Source organism: Astatotilapia calliptera, chromosome 9 (assembly GCF_900246225.1).
Source record: "Astatotilapia calliptera chromosome 9, fAstCal1.2, whole genome shotgun sequence".
In the NCBI taxonomy this organism is placed as follows: Eukaryota; Metazoa; Chordata; class Actinopteri; order Cichliformes; family Cichlidae; genus Astatotilapia; species Astatotilapia calliptera.
Window position 1 is genome coordinate 32,327,307 of NC_039310.1, and position 17,310 is coordinate 32,344,616.

Consider the following 17,310-nt stretch of genomic DNA (forward strand, 5'->3'; position numbering starts at 1 on the left):
GTGCCTTAGCAGTTATGTTGTTGCTCAAAATTGAAAAAAATTATTAAAGCTTGTAGGCTAGTGGCTAACAATAATCCATCATGCTAGCTAGCTTACTAGCTTGTTTATTTTTAGCTTAGTCAGCATCGATTGATTAACGCATTTGAATCATGTTTAATAAATTTAAAAAACAAACAAACTATGGAGCAGATTATGGAAGAAACTAGCTAAAAGTTAGCTAAAATGCTAACACCCGGTCTTTTTTTTTTTTTTTTTTAAAAATAAAGATAGCGTCGTCTAAATAGTTTGTCAGCGGCTTAAAATTTTCCATAATTGAAGCATTTCCTCAGAGTTTAATAGAATGTATCAGCATTTCCATAGATTTACTTCAGTAATGTTTTTTAAATGAATTTGTTCCTAAGATAGATTGGTGATTTTTTTTTTTTTTTTTTTTTTTTTTTTTTTTTTGCAACTTTGCCACTCTAGTCAAAGCGAGTAAAGTTAACCATGATGTTAATCACAGTTGAGTTAATAAGTTTCGTGGCCGGGAGGAAATCCTCCCTTTCTCTCTGAACTGTTTCCTGTTTTGTTAGCTCCCTCTGTGCTCCCTCTGGATTACGTGTGTGTGTGTGTGTGCGCACGGCCATATGAATACTGGACTTCCATTCGAATGCACGTGGACTGTTTTTAAATGTATTTATTTGGAGCCCAGGTGAGTGTGTGTGTGTGTTTAGTTTCTACAATGACTTGAGAAGAAGCCATGTATTAAGAGTATCACATTTATGCTGCAGAACTGTTTTGAGAAACTGATGGTTTGTGTCGTGGACTAACCGGCTCACCATAGGTGCAGCGGGCCGGGGTGCGAATCGGACTAGCAATAAGAATCCCTCTGAATCCAAAAAGCTTTATGTAGATCTCCTGTATATGAGTTGAGAACAGATTGTTTGGGTCTATTGGTTTTATTGTGTTGTTAGTTTTTGTTTCTTATTTTTTTCTCTATGATATATAAATGCGTATAAAACTGTGAAAATCCATTGTGTTCAGTTAAAGGGTGACTTTTAGGTTAGGTTTTTGTTTTTTTTGCATGTTAATCTAATTTGTTCAATTATGGATGATTTCTCTTTTCTCATCACACACACACACACACACACATATATGAAATTATATATAACCTCGCTCTCAGGGTCTTTCACGAATCCATATTCAAAATGCTTCATGTTCTTATTTCCTGAGTTGCAACTTGTCCTGATTACGTTGTCTCTCTTTTTTTTTTCTTTTTAATGAGTCAGAACTGTCAATCACTACATTTAGCACTTGACTGTGAACTCGTCAAAAACAAATGTGTGGTTGGATTAAAAGACAGACCCCCCCCCCTCCTTCCACACACAGATATTTGGTTGAAGTCCTCCTCTGGTTCGGTTTCGCCCTCCTGTGTAATGTTGCGTCCCGGTCAGAGGTCAAAGGGAACGTCAGAGAGGAGATTTCTAAACACACTCGCACAAATGCTGGACCTCAATCAGAAAGCATTAAGACACAATCGTCTGAAAAACGTTGATTTCTTTTCCTCTGTGGTGGTTTCCCTCGTCTGTCCTCTCAAACATGACAGTGTTTCACAAAGTCAAGAGATGTAAACCTGTTCTGTATTCAACCCAATAAGAGAAAGCAATAAAGAATATATCAAGGAAAGGTGTGTGAATCAAAGACCGTCCACGGCTTTTTTGTCACAAGTGTTTAAATGACAGTTTTAGGAGGCAAATGTTATGTAAAAAAAACAAATTCCAGTCTAGTTATTGTAGAAAACATCTGATCTTATTCAGTTCATATTTACACTACATTGCATTGTGTTCTTTAACGCTGTAGTGTAGTATTTTTGTGGGATAGGAGGGTTTCTATCAGATTCCTAAAGTTTTATTTGTCGTCTGATAGACATACTTCAGTGTTGAGTAAAAGTACAGCAGAGGACGTAGAGTTGGTACTCTTTTCTGCATCTTGAAGGACCACAGTCCCTGTAGAAGCACGTTTTGCCATGAATCTATGGATATCTGGGTGATGACACTGAAGTGTCAATCTGAATGATTAGAGATCAATAACTTTAACATCTGAATCTGGCATGTACAGAATCATCGACCAAATCTGACGAAACAAACTTTTAAAGTTTCCTTGCACATGCAGCCACACCTTAGGCGAAGGTCTCGGCCCACGCCACATTTCTTTGCCTGGGAAATGGAAGGAGCCGTTTACTGAAGCATCTGCAAACATACGTGAAGCCACAGCATATGAGACAAAAACGGAGTAGAGAGACTTCTCAAGAAGTCCGCAGCCTGAACTCTGAGGCAGCTTTCTTTCAGGAGCAGCTCTCCAGCCTTAAAGGACATTCAAAGCTTTTCTTTAGCTTTCAGCCGTCTGTCGATGGCGCCACACTGCTTCAGTCACGCTGAGGTTTGGGCTCTGGGGGGCTGATGATGGACTGCAGTGCAAAAGAAAAAAACTGAACTGACGATCACTCTTTCCAGATGTTACTGCACGCGACAGTCTGATGGTGCTTTGTTCACAATGCCATCAGATTTTAACGAGATGTCCAGACTAAACCCAAACTCTCCTTCATACACGTCGATGGTTGGAGCCAAACATTTGAAATTTTCGCCTATCAGTTAAAAATGTTCTGGTACAAGAACTGAAAATGGAAACCGGGACGCTGTGTGATCCTCGTGCTGACAGGTGTAGCTCAGAGCAGCTCTGCTGGTTGGAGGTTCGACTCCAGGCTGCAGTCATGAACCCAAAGCTGCTGAACGTTAGAGAAAAGTCCTTCAGTGGCTGAGGTGTGTGTGAGGACATGGATGGAACTGACAGCGGATTTTCAGTTAAACCTTTATTAGCTGCACACAGACATGTTGGATTTCATGACATTAAAACCTGTTCATGCACAATAATTCATCTTTATCTTACAGAATATACACCTCACATTCACCCCACAAACACACAGCGGTGCAGGCTCTGGCCCCTCCCACAACAGCTGATATCAGAGCGATATCAGGATCACCTGTGCAGGTAAACCCGACCGCATGAAGGTGTTAGAGCCGCAGAGGAGGAAGATTTTAGCAAAAGCAATCATCATAAATTAACACATCCTGTTAACATTTAAGGTGGAGCAGCAGGGATCGGGCCACAGTAACACCACCTTTTCTTAACCCTGGGGGCGGCATGCTAGGATGCTCTGTGGCGTCACACTCTCACGGTTTCCTGCAGCAGGACACTCGTGTGCACGTGAACGTACGCGATGATTTGCGTCCCGTCGAGTCGTCTCCTCGCCACGGAGACCGGGCTCACACGGTGGAGGGCTTCATCAACGCCTGCTCCCCAAACAGCTGCTTGAAGTGAGCCACGTGCTCCTCGCAGTGCTCACCTGGGTTGAAGGCGGGGCTTCCCCTGAGTCGCTGGTTTCTCTGCTGGAACGACCTAAACACCGTGTAGAACAGCATCTGGTCTCCGGTCTGCTGCGCCGCGTCCAGGAACTTCCGCGCAGACGCGTTGTCGTGGCCACCTGCGCCGGGAGAAACACGTCAGGGCGAGTTTGCGTTAAACACATTCGTGTGTGTGAGGGAGGAAACGCCTCAGGATCAACGCACCGACGCTGCGGATGAATCTGAGCGCACCCAGAACCTGCTGCTTCGACAGCAGAACCTCGATGATCTCGTCGTTGGCCGTGGACAGACGCTGTGAACGCAAACAGGAAGTTTACAGCGATGAACCAATGAAATGACCACGTGAAGGTTTTTAAGCTTGTTTGGTACCTTCAGCATGTCCAGGGACAGCTGGTGTGCGGGTGGGTACGTGCTCTCCAGAGACAGCAGCAAACACGCCTGAGAGGACACAATTCAACAATGAGACACTGAAACGATGGACGTAACCAGCACGTCGAGGAAGACGAGCTCTGCTCGGGCTCAACGGGAGATGAGGGGCGTCGACAGACCCGCAGACTCGGCGTCTCAGGATGAGCTCCTGGTTTGAACTCACCAGAGGTTTGGAGTCGCTGAGGACGTGGTACTGCAGGAACTGGTGCAGCATGTAGAACAGGTTGTGTTGCACCAGCGTCTTGATCACCAGCTCGTACAGGTAATGCTGGAAAAAACCATTACAGGTGTTACCAGGACCAGTAACAATCCCAGCCTGCTCGCGTGGCTCTGCTGAGTTACCTGGACGGTGATCTGGAACTGGTTCAGAGAGCGGATGTACTCCATCAGCACGGCGATGATGAACTTGTGGGAGACGCCCTGCGGGCACAGAGCAGGAAGTTCATCACATCACCTGGTTTGAAAACGTTTGGGTGGAAACTCACAGGAGCCCGTGCGGCGTACCTTCCTCTCCGTGAACGAGGACAGGACGTGCGTGTACATGTCCGACTGGTCGATGACGGCCTGAGTTCTGACCGGACGCTTCTGGGCGGCGCTTCCTCGGCTCGGTCCGGACTCCATCGCCTGCAAACGGGGAAAAAAAAAAAAAAACCCTGTTAGAAATCAGATCAGGTGACTTTAGGGAGCAGGAAGCTCCGTGGGTGCCTCACCTGAGTGTAGCTCTGCTCCGCCTCCAGGTAATCTTTGTACACCTGGTTGAGTTTGTCAAACACGGTCGCCACAACAGGAAGACTTCCCTTCTCGCCGACCTCCAGAACTGCAACACAGACAGAAGAGTGGGACTTTGGCTCGTGGCACAGCTCGCCGTTCAGAGGAAATAACAGCATGAATGTGCGAACTACAGGTCGAGCTGCTGCCTCAGATTGTGCCTGGTGTTACTGGTTTCACTGGTTTCTACATCCCCTCAGTCCTGGCTCACAGCTTATTTTATGTTTTACGGAGCATCGAAGCAGAAACGTCGACCCAGAGGAGCAGCTGGATCCTCAGGTGAGTCGCTCTGGTTTTCTTCATAACCAGAGCGCCGTCTCATCATCAGCTTCGATTTCTGATCAGAGTAAAGACGAGCGGCGGTTAGATACGCACTCTGCGAGCAGACCGACAGGATGACCATCTTGCACTCTCTGCGCCGTAACAGGAAGTCCATCAGTTTGCCTTTGTCCTGCAGCAGGTTGACTGTGGGCGGCAGCTTCACCTGCAGGTACCACAGGTAACCTGAAACAGCAGAAATGATGCTGTGGATGGTGGAACAATCATTTTTAGTCCGTTCACAGAATTGTTGTTTGACTTGTGTGCGAGAAAATGAAACGTCTCTGACGTCGGGCTCAGATAAAACAGGATTTCCATCAGGGCTGCTCTACTGCAGGAGACGCCTGGACTGAACTTCAACCCCACCATGGATTCACCCTGAACGTAGCATTAAGTGTATTTTCTCCATTGTGCGTTTGCGTTTGCTCACCTTCGCTGGCGCTGATGATGATGTCTGGCTGGAAGACGCTCCAGGAGGAGGAGTCTGGAGTGACGCTGAGGAAAAGAAACGCCTGAGACTGGCAGCGAATCAAACATTTACTGTGAGGAAAGGATACAGAGCTGACACGGCACCGGAGGCTGCGAAGGAACGGCCGCCGGCCCTGCGGGGAAGACGAGAGGACGGTGAAGAAGAAGCACAGCTTCACAGCAGAGCGTCACCTTCACGACTAACTAAGCAGCATCGTCGATAAACAGCAGAGGTCTGCAGTCGGTGCCAACCTCACGCTTCGGATTCTAATCCCAGCTTTCGATGCTTTGCTCCTCTCAGCTTCACTTCTGTTTCACAGCTACTTAAAGGCGCAGGTTCGATTCTGTGCTCTTCTCACGGGTGCCTGTAACTCCTCTGCTGTTAATCACATATTTCCTGTTCAACTAACTCATTTCATCTATTCAAAGCTGAACGTTTGCAGTTCGATCACATCTTGATTCATTGGTAGCTTTCGTGCGTACCTGACAGCGGGATCCTGTAGGGGTGGATGGACCTGGCGGGCAGGACGGGCTGGTGGATGTTCAGGGCACAGTCGGGCTCCTTCAGCTTGATGTCGAAGATCAGCGAGGTCTGAATGACAGAGCATGAAGCCGGTTTAACAAAAATACCTGAGATCATCAGCTCCACCGTGCCCGGCGCCTCAGAGGAAGGACGGGGCTCTAACCTGCGAGCTCTGGTGATGAACCACCACCAGGTTGTCGACGATGTTCAGAGCGAACTTGCCCGTCGTGTTCAGCTTCAGCACGTGACTCTTCTTACAGGAACCTTCCCTGAGCCACACAGAGGGAACACGAGAGCCTGGATTTAAAGCGTCAGCGCGTTTTAAAGCTCCAGGCCAGCAATCAGCAGACGCTGCGGAGCGTTTACCTGGACAGGTGGTACAGCACCACCTCTGCACTGGGACTGTTGGCCGTCCTCGAGTGATGCTTCAGGTACATCACGTACAGCTGACCATAGCTGCAAACACATAGTTAAGTCATTGTTGTTGTTTTTTTAAGTGCAGCACAAACAAAAGAAAATAACCCAGCCTGTGAATTACATGGTTGCCATGGCGATGTCTCTCTCCGACAGGCTGAGTTTGGCGGGTTTGGGGACAACCGGCAGCTCGATCTCAAACTTGGACATCTTGGACATGGTCCCGTTCTGGAACAGCAAAACAAAGTTTCCTCACATCAGCTGACCTCGACTGCAGGTGAAGCCACGCCCACTCTAGAAATGATCCATTCAGGATGCACAATGAAGCGATGTGGATGTGCTGCTGCACAGAAACAGCCTCTAAACCGACCAATGAACGCACGCACACTGAAATCAAAATGACGAGCTTTGTGTTGCTATAGCGACGTGAGTATCCGCCTCACCCTGAAGGCGAAGGGCTGCAGGATGTTCCCCTGCACGGTGGTGGACAGCAGGATGACGGCGGTCTCGGGGCAGTACTGGTACCAGTTCACGTTGATGCTCTGACTCTTCAGCAGCTTCAGGCTGCGCTTGTCTGGAAACACCTGAGCACACAGGAGGTTATGACATCACAGCTGAACAGGTAAAGCTCAGGTGAGCCTGAGGCACACACAGACACTTTTCACGTTTATCGTCTTAAATGACGAGAACCAAAGTGCCAGGCATCAAACTGATGTCACTTCCTGTTTGTCCTTGTAGAACGCACACATGGAGATGAGACGTTTCAACAGGTCAAACATGACCACGCAGAGCCGAACACTCAGCACAGCTCTCTGTGGGCGAGCTGTTCGGGTTACCTGGTAAAACTCGATTCCCTGGTCGGTTATGAAGACGACCTCGTTCCAGTTGGTCCAACAGAAACCTAAAATGCTGGCGTTCTTCGTCTGCGGAGCGACACAAACATCATGAGCCCAGTTCGTCCGTCAGCAGACGGCCTGCAAACAGCAGGAACTGCAGCGTACCTTACACTCCTGACTGAACTCTGTGTGCGGGTAGTCGGGGATGAAGTTGATGAAATCCTGCCAACACAAAAACAGCGTTCGCCCGGATCAGAAACATTCAAAACAGAAACGTCACATTTGAAACCATCGCTAACCAAGCATGCGTGACCTGCATGACCAGAAGGAAAAAAATAACAAACATTTACAATAAAAACTGAACTTCCAACAAAAAATTCAACATTTACAAATAAAAAGGTTTGTATCATAAATTCTCCACTAGAGGCACAGTTTTATCAAATAAGTGTGCAGGATTTTAGAAACGAGACCACAATGAGGCGAAATAAGGCAGGAGCCCCGCCGCTCCTCTGCGCCTATTAAGACCATGTCTGAGTGTCCCTGAACTCACCACAGACTTGGAGGTTCTCTGCACAGCCAGGATCTTGTTACCGATGGAAAACTTGATGCATTTTACTTCTCCTTTATCGTCCATCCTGACGAGTCAAACACACAGTTTACATAAGCATTCCCGTTTTACTGATCTAAACACTGCCAGTGAACGCATCGCTCCAGTTTCGGCCTCTCCAGTCACTCTGACCTCTGACCTGAAGGCTTTAAAGACCCAGCAGCAGCATGAAGCCGAGAGTTTCAGTATCTGGGACAAGTTATTCAACTTTCAGAGCGTCGTCAGGCATTGGGGAGATAACCTAAACCCACTTTAGATGGAACTTGCACACATAAAGGAGGGGGGGGGGGGTCACAGGGAAGCGTGGGTTTAAGTTGAAGAACACCTTCCAAAGCATACCCAGCTGTGTGCAACGCCTTCATTAGCATCTCCAGGCCCGGCTTCAACCACCAAGAATAACCCAGAGCTGTGAAGGTTTACCCTCATGTGGCGACAGGTACAAATAAAGATTAAAAACACGGACGTGCTTTATCTTTAAATCCACGAACCTGAAGGCGACGCTGCTCTTGTCATCAGGACCTTTAACCACCACCCCGGTGGCTCCACCTGAACGCACTGCGAACACCTGGAGAAAGAAAACAGATGTCGGACAGCTGCACACAGGTGTGTTTAATATAACACGCAAACACCAGAGCGGTGTAAGTCTGAGCAACTTTTACTGACACAAGAGATGAAAATGTCCTCTATCACTCAAATATGGCGAAGAAGAGGCCACACCTGTAAAAACGAACCAAACAAAATGAAGCATGTTTGGGAGAATTTCACGTCAGCTGATCGTGGTTCAGATTAATCGCAGTTTGATAGCAGCTGACAGTGAGTGAAGTCCTCCGGGTTACTTCTTCTTTTTCATAGTCAGAGCTTAATTTAAGCCAGTTAACATCCTAAATAAAATAATCAATTATTAAATATGTTTTAAATAAACTCCACTGTCACATTTTACCGGAAATGTTCCAGTTTTTGAACTTATTCATTTAAATCCGCCGGCAGAAGTTTTGCTAGCTGTTAGCCGTTAGCTCACCTGCTTGTTGGCCTCGTCGAAGAAGACGTTGTTGACGCTCGAGGCATGTTCGAACTGCACGGGGTTCTCGCTCAGCTCCAGGTAATGCTCCTCGGCCATCCTTCGCACCTGGCCGCCGCTTTATTTCGCAGGTTTCCGCTCGGTTCTGCCTCCAGACTCCGGCCTCTGATCGCGGAAGAAGAGCGAAGCAACCGGCCAGAGACACGACTTCCACTGCAGCCTTCACAATAAAAGCAGGAGTTTTATTGTTAGATGTTCATATCCTCTGAGGCTCTGTATAAAACGGAGGTGGCTTCCAGCAGTGGCGTTGTTGTGGGAGTTGAGCTACTGCCTCTTGCAGGTCACTGCACAGTCAACAATACTGGTGCTTATTATTTTTAGTGTATCACTTTATATGTTAGGAGATATTTTTATTCTCCTTCATCTTTTTTCAGTTGCTCCCTGTAAGAGTGACCACAGCAGATCATCAGCCTCCGTGTCACTCTTTCCCTAGAATCAACCCTCTGTGCGTCCTCTTTCTCTACATCAGTGAACCTCTTCCTGTTTTCCTCCTGCCTGACAGCTTCATCTTCATCATCCGATGTCCAAGTTTTGGGCAAATCAAACAAGCGGATCATAAAGAAGGAAATTACTTTCCCCCAGCTCGCACAGGGGTGCTCAGCAATCGGGTGCGAGAGACAAGATCAGAAATGTCTGAGGCCGTTTTTCACAAAGTTAAAGTTGTTCAGTGTCTTCTGCACGAGTGAGGGGAGAGCGGAGCAGCATCTGTGAAGCAGATTTACCAACCTGACCTCATCTCTTACCAACAGCAGAAGCAATCTTCTTCCAAAGAGTGCGTGGACTCCGCCTGAGAGACAGGAAACGGTACTCCACATTACAAGGTGCAAACCAAGGTGGTTCAGCATGTGACCAGGACGCCTCCTCCTGGATGTGGATGGGTGCCTGAAGATGGATGCAGCTGACATGGAACACCAGCAGGAATATTTGACCATCTCCCAAACAAGATCCCGTGTTTGGAGCAGGAATCATAATAATCAGATAAAAAAGGAAAGCACCCGTTGAACACCTGTTTACGAGAGATGTGATCAGCTTATCAGCCCGTTTATGTTTCGTCACACTTTTAATGTTCACTACAGGACTAGTCCTGCTTTAGGACAGTTAACGTGGACGTTCTTGATTTATTAGCATCCCTCCAAAGTAAGGTCAAACTGGAGGGCAAAAAACATTTTATTCTGAAGGCCATCAGTTTACACAGGAAGTCCCCCTCACACAAAGTCATGTGACAGATCATGTGCTGGTTAGTGTTTACTTCCCTTGGAGCTCCTGAGTTCTCACAGATAAGAATTATGTTCTTACAAAATAAAAGCCAACAAGAAGAATTTTCCATGTTTGTGTTTTATTCTGAATTTGCACCATGAGACCAACATCCTGTTGAAAACCCGACATTACTGTTGAAGCTAGCAGCAGACAGCAGGGCTTCCTGCAGGCACACCTGCTCTCCTCCACTGTAAACATCTGAAATCAGCAGACCTGTTCATAACATTTCATTCTCACTCTTGAACTTCCTGCTTTGACCCAACCCTCCATGCCTCCTGAACACAGGAAAACAGGAGCTTTAATGTTTTTACTAGAAGAAAAATTTATTCATTTGATTTTACAACAGTGAGGTTTCAGCTGATTTCTACTTCTTTCTAAAGTTTTTGAGGGTAAATCTGTTTTCCTGCAGCGTGATGGTAATAAGAGCGCCTCGGTGACGCAGCAGCTCGTTTCCCCCCGAAGTCGGGTTTTAATCTACGAAGCGTTTACAAAAACACACACTGCGAGCAGCGTGGGACAATCTTAGCAGGAAGACCCGAGCCTCAGGAAACCGCCTCTGATCGTCTGACGCTCTGACTTTAACGTCCAATGCGGTTAAACGTTAACCCCGCCCCCTCACTCTTCCCGTTTACAGGAAGCAGCGAGTAGGGTGGTGGGTTGGAGGTGCCGAGGCGTCGTCCTCGTCCTCCGTTCATCTCTTTTTCGGATTTGTCTAAAAACACGGCGGGATCATGAAGAATCTGCGAGCTGTGCGGGCGTTAGTCATCGGCGTCGGGCTCTAAAGGGGGGCCGCCGTCCTCCGAGGTCACCGGGAAGGTTTTCTTGCCTCGTTTCTGGATGTGGTCTTCGTTCCTCTTCTCCAGCGCCACGATCTGTCGAGCAGAGAGACGCCGCGTGACTCCAGCTGCTTCTTAACCACACAGTGTTGAACTTTTTCTCTAATTTAACGATCCCACGAGAATTTAACCGGCACCAAAACATCAGACAACCCTGATAACTGAGGATCATCAACCTGCAACATCTGCGTTACCTCTGCCATGAACTCGGCCTCGTCCTCGGCGCCCACGGGGATGTTCAGGCCGGTCACGGCGTTGAAAAGGTCATAGGTGCTCATGGCCTCGCTCACGCCTCTCTTCTGGAAGAACTGGAGCGACAAACGATTTAAATAAAAACGAGTGAAATCGTGAGTCAGGTTTAAATTTCCTGATCCAGCAGAGAGGAGACGGGCTTACCGTGGAAACGTTCCTGCAGTCTCTGAAGAGGAACTCCAGACCGTGGGGGTGGGTGGGCTCCACGGACTGACTCACGTCAATCAGCCACACCTGCAATGAGAGCGAGGGTGACTGATGACATCACAGAGGCTAAGAGGGGGAGGAGGACAGGTAAAAGCAGGGCAGCTTAACTCCCTCCCGATTCTGCCCCCTCTCCCCTCTCTCCTCCACGGTCTCACTGAACTCTGTCACACACACACACACTCACACACACACACTCTCTGACTCACTCACTGGCCTGCACCAGTTACCAGTCACTTTGTGGAGCATTGGACTGCCATTACCTCATAAGACTTTGTTGTTACACTTTCTCTTACCGTACATTACTAAATCTCCATTTGCACTATTTGCCTACTTGCACTACTCTGCCTGGTTTACACCCAATGTCATTTACCCATTATATTGTATATTGTATAGCTTTCTTGTTATATGTAAAATTGTATTTATTTAAATTTTTACTTTTTAATTATTTTACTTGCATTTTTTAATCACTCTTATATTTAAATGTTCATTTGCTATTTATCTAGGGTTTGAGAGTAACGTCGTTTCTATTCTCTGTATGTCCTGTACATGTGGCAGAATCGACAAATAAAGTTGACTTTGACTTTGAGCTGTACCTTCCCTTCGTGCCACAGCATGTTGTATTCGCTGAGGTCGGCGTGGACCAGGTTGCACTCCTGATACAGCTGCTGCATCACCTGCACGGGAAGACGGCGAGAAGCCGCTGTCAGATGTCTTCTTCTCAGACTCAAAATGAAACGGAATTTAATCCTGACAGAGACGTCTGCAGGAGAAAGGAATGAAAACAAAGAAGCGGACTTCCTGTGGGCGTACGTACGTGGAGGACTTGGTAGTAGGCGTTCTTCAGGTCCTCTGAGTTCAGCATGGCGTCTTTGAGTTTGGGGGCGGGGACGTGGTCTTTGCCGATGAACGACATCACCAGGATGTGTTTCTTCAGCAGGACCACCTCCGGGCACGGGATCTCGGCCTTCTTCATCCTGAAAGCACACAGCCGGGGTTTAGGTCACGGAGCGGCTCCCGCCGCCCCCCCGTGGACTCCACTCACCTGCCCAGGTTGTGCATCTCCTTCTCGGCCCACAGACGGATGATCTTGCGTGGGTTCAGTTTGCTGAAGCGGTCCTTGAAGCGGTAGTCGTCTTTGATGTAGCGGTCTCTGTTCTTGAACTCGTTCAGCGTCGTTTTAAACACCTTCAGCACCACCTCGTCTGGGACGGGCTGCTCCTCCAGGCTGACGCACACACGGACACACGCACGGACACACGCACGGACACACACACGGACACGGACACGGACACACACACACACACGCACACAGTAAATCAAACACCACCTGTGGGCAGGTGTGCGTTTCCCGTCTCAAAGCATTTGTAACCTCGCGGCTGATTTTCCCGCTCACCTCCCTCCGTCGGCGTGGAACACCACAGACTCCTTCCCGGTGCTGATGCAGCCGTTGATGTTTTCCAGCACGCCGGCGTTCACCATCTTGTACATCAGCAGGCGAGTGCGAGGGTCCACGGCTTGCTCCTGAGGAGAGAGGAGGAGGAGTCAGAGAGCTTCAGCATCCTGCAGCGGGCGGAGGGCGTTTCCATACGTACGGCGGTGGAGTGCTCCTTCTTCTCGTGCAGCCTGGCGCTGCGTCTCTGCTCGCTGTAGCAGTGCCGCTTCAGGGAGTTAAACACCTGATTGGACAGCTTCAGGTCCATCCCCAGGCCGTCACCGACGTGGACCTCCGGGGCAAACTGGACGAGGGAGAACAGCACGCAATGAAAACGGCGGTGCGGCTGATACCTGCTGTGTTAGAGACGCACACACTCTGTTCTCCACCTGCTCCACCCGGAGCTGCCCAGCAGCTACAGCGTCCCACTTCAACCTGCCGTGCTGCTGAGGCCAAAACGAAGCTTTGAAAGCCGCGCAGGCTTCATCTGAGCGACACGAGAACTCTTTTTGTTTTCAGACAACGAGCTACAAATCAGATATTTAAGCAAAGCGAGCTCGGCCATCTTACGTTGTCCATGCGTGCCGTGTTCTTGCGGCCGCAGGTCACTTCGTCATGTTTGGTGGTGATGTTCTTCCCCTTCCCCGTGAAGCCTTTCCTCGGTGTGGTCTGAGGTTTGTCTGAGACGACACACACACACACACACACACACACACACACACACACACACACACACACACACACACACACACACACACACACACACAGAAAAGGATGATGGTGAAGTTGAGACAGAGTGTAAAGAAGCTCAGCGACTGACGCGTCAGGCCGCCGTTTGGCGCTCTGACGTGTTGCTGTGATTTTGTCCTCCCCTGCAGGCGTCCTACCGGCTCTGTAGGGGTCGTGTCTCGTGTCCTGCCAGTCGACCTCGTCCCCGGAGCTGTCGCTGTCGTCGTACGGATGAACCATGCGGTAGTTCTCGAAGGAGATGGACACTAAAACAGAAACGTGTCACACTTTGAATTAAACTTTATTAACCGCCGTTCACAGACACGCCGACCGTGGCGCCTTCAGAACTTCAACTGCTTCACATAACCCGAAGCTTTCTGAATCACCTTTGCTGTCCCCGTTGAACTTCTTCTCCTCGCGCCGCAGCTGGTCGTCGAACTCGCGGTCGAACTGCATCTGCAGCATCTGGGCGAGCATCAGGTCGCTGGTGGTGTCGGGGGCTTCGTCGGGCAGCAGCTCGGCTGCAGGACTGAGAGACAGACGCGTTACCACCTGAGAACCTTTTAAAGCTCTTGATTTACTGACGACAGGAACGTTTGACGTTAACAGGACGGAAACTTTTAACCCTCAGAAGCTTCAACGGGAACTCTTACTCAGAGAGCGCCGGGAAGACGGCATTCTCCTCGTCCAGCTGCTTCGCCAGCTGTTCGCTCATCACCTCAGCGAGAGAGCAGGCTGGAGCCGCCGGGGCCGCCGAACCCCACGGGCTCTGACAGTGACAAGGAATAGACACATGAAATCAGAATCAGAATACTTTATTGATCCCTGGGGGAAATTATTTTTTGTTACAGTGCTCCATTTTAAACCAACATTAAGACAAGACAGACAATACGCTAACTAAGAATAGTACAATATATACATATATATACATACATACATACATACATACATAAGTCACTTATAAATAAATATTTGGAAAAGAAACATGTGTAGTTGTAGCAGCAAACAGTGTGTTAAGTGGATGCGTTGTACAGGGAGATGGCCATGAGTAATCAGTAATCACATGAGTAATCAGAGTACTTGGATCATGTTACTGACATTACGATTACCTCAGGTTTCTTTGATCTTCAGTTTTATACTAATTCACTGTTTATATTCACACACATTCTTTAATGTTCCACAGATTTAAATGGATATTTATTGTTTTTACTTCTGTTTTACACATTTTATTATTTTATGTGTTTATGGTGAGCTTTTATCTTTTGCATCATATACATATATTATTTTATATCACACTCCCTTTTTGTGAAGCGTGTGCAGTCCAACACGGGACTGTATGACATCATTTCTCTCCTGATACCAACAGTTTCTGGATTGTTTTCTGGAATCTTTGTTATTGATTATTTGGTCAAAAAATAGTCCAAAAATCCCCCAAAATGTCCTGATTTACTCTACGGACGTCCCCCAAACTCAGGATATCTTAATGACAAAAACTATCTGACAAATTATCAGAAAGAAAAACAGAAGATAAGAAAAATCTGTCATCATAAAAACTTTTTCTTGATTATCAGCTAATAAAATTCAAATACTGGTGCAGTCAGAGCTTATTTTAGCCAATGAGCTGAAGTTTAAACTGGTGGAAACGGAGTCGAGATTTTAGTGTTTTTTAAATGTTGGTTTTTCACAGATGGATGTTTCTTATTTCCTCCAGTCCGCCTTCAGTCGAGCCTCGGTGCTGCATGAACAGGTGAGTCAGGAGCTACAGGTGGGCCTGAGTCACCAGGCACAGAAGAACATGTTCAGACATGTCTGAAGCACAGCTGGTTATTATTTACAGTCTGGGGCAGGAGTGTTAAATATAAGGCCCGGAGTCCACAAATGGCCCGGCAGAGGCTCCACTCTGGTCCACCGGACTTTGGAAATTATGGAGGACTTTTAACTGGATTCCCTGAAGTTTCACCGTTTTCCTCACTGACTCAGACCCCCTCACGAGCCACTACAGCACAGTAATTATGTTATAGACCGATAACTACACTTCCTGTTTACTGACAGTAAAACAAACAGTGTTTTCTGATTACAGGACAGTCTGCGCCTCCGCAGCTCCCTCTGTAGCGTCACTTCTGTTATAGTTCAAGCCCACAGGCAGCTGATTTCTCTGTGACGAAGGAAAACTGATGTTACAGCTGAAACTCTCCCGGACTCGATGTGAAGCTAAACCTTTGGCTCACGAAACGTTTCCGGGATAAACAGGTGGAATCTAGAGGTGTGTCATCACAGAGGCTGTCTTGGCCCGGTCCAGTCCGGGTCAAACCGGCCAGCCTGTGGTCTGAGCTGAAGCATCGGTGAGCTCATCTCCTGCTTTAACCACCAGCTGACAGGCTGTTATCTAAAATAACACACAGCTCGGTGCTAACCCGGTGCCTCCCGGGTTATCTGCAACCAGAGCCTTTAAAGGAAACAGCCGCCATGGTAGCACTGGGAGCGGCTAACAGCAGCCGCGGCCGCTCCCCGAAGTCTAACCGATAACCGCGGCAGGAGAGCCGGGCAGAGGAGGGACCTACCTTCGGTGTCTGCGCTGTGACTCCTGATTGATCCATGATGATGACGATGATGATGATGATTATAGATCGATTCTCTCCGCGGGGGGTGAATGATGGCTAGCTGCTGAGCTAACGTTAGCTTTGAAACTTCCAGAAAGTAAGGTGAATAAAAACCTCCACGCGCTGTGACACCTGAGCCAAACTGTGCTGGACACTTCCGGAACCGCGACAGAAATAATTTACGAGCCGGAAACAGAAGATTTTTTAATAAACCAACGGCTGTAAGGAGGCAGAAGAGGCCGCACAGAGGAGCTTCACAGAACAGTTGACCCTTAGCACGACAGGAAGAACGTCACTGTTCAACTAAGACACTACTGCCCGCCTTCACAATAAAAGCCCTCCCACTTTTAAATTAATACGTTTCCAGAACTAAAATCTTCTGAAATCCAAATGTCTGCATCTTTAATCTCAATGTTTAGTTGTTTTCTTCCACTCCATTGATTTAAAATCGCCTGGAGGTCAAAAAGTCACAAAATCTGAAAAAAAATACGCATGAGCATCAATTTATTTAAAAAGTAACACAAATCAAGCTTCTTTCCAGTGATGTATCATTTTCTACTTTTAATATGTTATTTTCTTTTTCATTTATTATATGAAAATAAAATAAAAGACAAATAAATGATTTAGCCTTAATAGCCAGAAATGTAACCACCGTTTACCATCAGCTAGCAGATATCACATCCAACCCAGTAATCTTGTCCCAGGCAAACTGGGTAAACTGGTGCCCGGACGTGTGCCCGGAGCAGACCCGGGACACCCTGGACAGATTCCATCTCTCAGCTGGGCTGGAAACGCATCAGCGCCCCCTGAATGAACCGCGTATTAAAAAGAAATCAGTAAAAAGACGATTAAAGATGAAACTTTTTAGAATATAATAAAACATGTTAACAATCAAGCAGCTAAATCAGTTACAAAGATTATTAATATTTATATTGAAAATGATATATTAGCACGTGTGTGGTGTGAAAGGTGAAATTTTCGATGTGAAATAAAATTTAAAAAAATGACGTATTTGAAAGCTTCATCATCTCTGCGCGTTCCGCATGCGCGTTCAGACTGTGCGGCTGCGCGCACGACCTACAATCTGTCAGCACAGGTTGACTCGCGAACGCGCTTCGCTGTCACAGGTGTGTAAAGTCACGCGGTGTTTACATT

At 47.5% G+C, this 17,310-nt stretch overlaps 2 protein-coding genes and 1 long non-coding RNA gene across 4 annotated transcripts; 1 reads left to right on the forward strand and 2 right to left on the reverse strand.

Annotated features, from left to right (window-relative positions):
• Positions 1–2,833: 2,833 nt before the first annotated feature.
• rmc1 (regulator of MON1-CCZ1) lies at positions 2,834–9,030 on the reverse strand. Of its 2 annotated transcripts, none has more exons than XM_026180511.1 (20): positions 8,783–9,030; positions 8,253–8,329; positions 7,708–7,792; positions 7,323–7,379; positions 7,158–7,244; positions 6,765–6,905; positions 6,446–6,549; positions 6,274–6,363; positions 6,071–6,176; positions 5,868–5,976; positions 5,474–5,518; positions 5,347–5,400; positions 4,974–5,102; positions 4,541–4,647; positions 4,335–4,454; positions 4,173–4,250; positions 3,994–4,098; positions 3,771–3,839; positions 3,606–3,693; positions 2,834–3,520 (listed from the first exon to the last, which is right to left on the reverse strand). In XM_026180511.1, the coding sequence occupies exons 1-20, from the start codon at positions 8,879–8,881 to the stop codon at positions 3,303–3,305; spliced, it is 1,968 nt and encodes a 655-aa protein (XP_026036296.1). In that variant the 5' UTR covers positions 8,882–9,030; the 3' UTR covers positions 2,834–3,302. The 2 variants fall into 2 exon arrangements, with proteins under 2 accessions (XP_026036296.1, XP_026036297.1); XM_026180512.1 differs by lacking the exon at positions 8,783–9,030 and adding an exon at positions 8,428–8,502.
• LOC113029602 (uncharacterized) lies at positions 8,305–10,435 on the forward strand. The gene is made up of 2 exons (XR_003273444.1): positions 8,305–8,367; positions 9,217–10,435. It is a non-coding gene; the product is annotated as an uncharacterized LOC113029602 (long non-coding RNA).
• Positions 10,162–16,488, reverse strand: riok3 (RIO kinase 3 (yeast)). Its single transcript, XM_026180516.1, has 13 exons — positions 16,117–16,488; positions 14,209–14,324; positions 13,942–14,084; positions 13,714–13,821; positions 13,397–13,506; positions 12,987–13,130; positions 12,788–12,915; positions 12,437–12,619; positions 12,209–12,368; positions 11,988–12,068; positions 11,332–11,421; positions 11,130–11,243; positions 10,162–10,971 (listed from the first exon to the last, which is right to left on the reverse strand). Exons 1-13 carry the CDS (start codon positions 16,150–16,152, stop codon positions 10,858–10,860), a joined length of 1,527 nt encoding a protein of 508 aa, XP_026036301.1. The 5' UTR covers positions 16,153–16,488; the 3' UTR covers positions 10,162–10,857.
• Between the last annotated feature and the right edge of the window lie 822 nt (positions 16,489–17,310).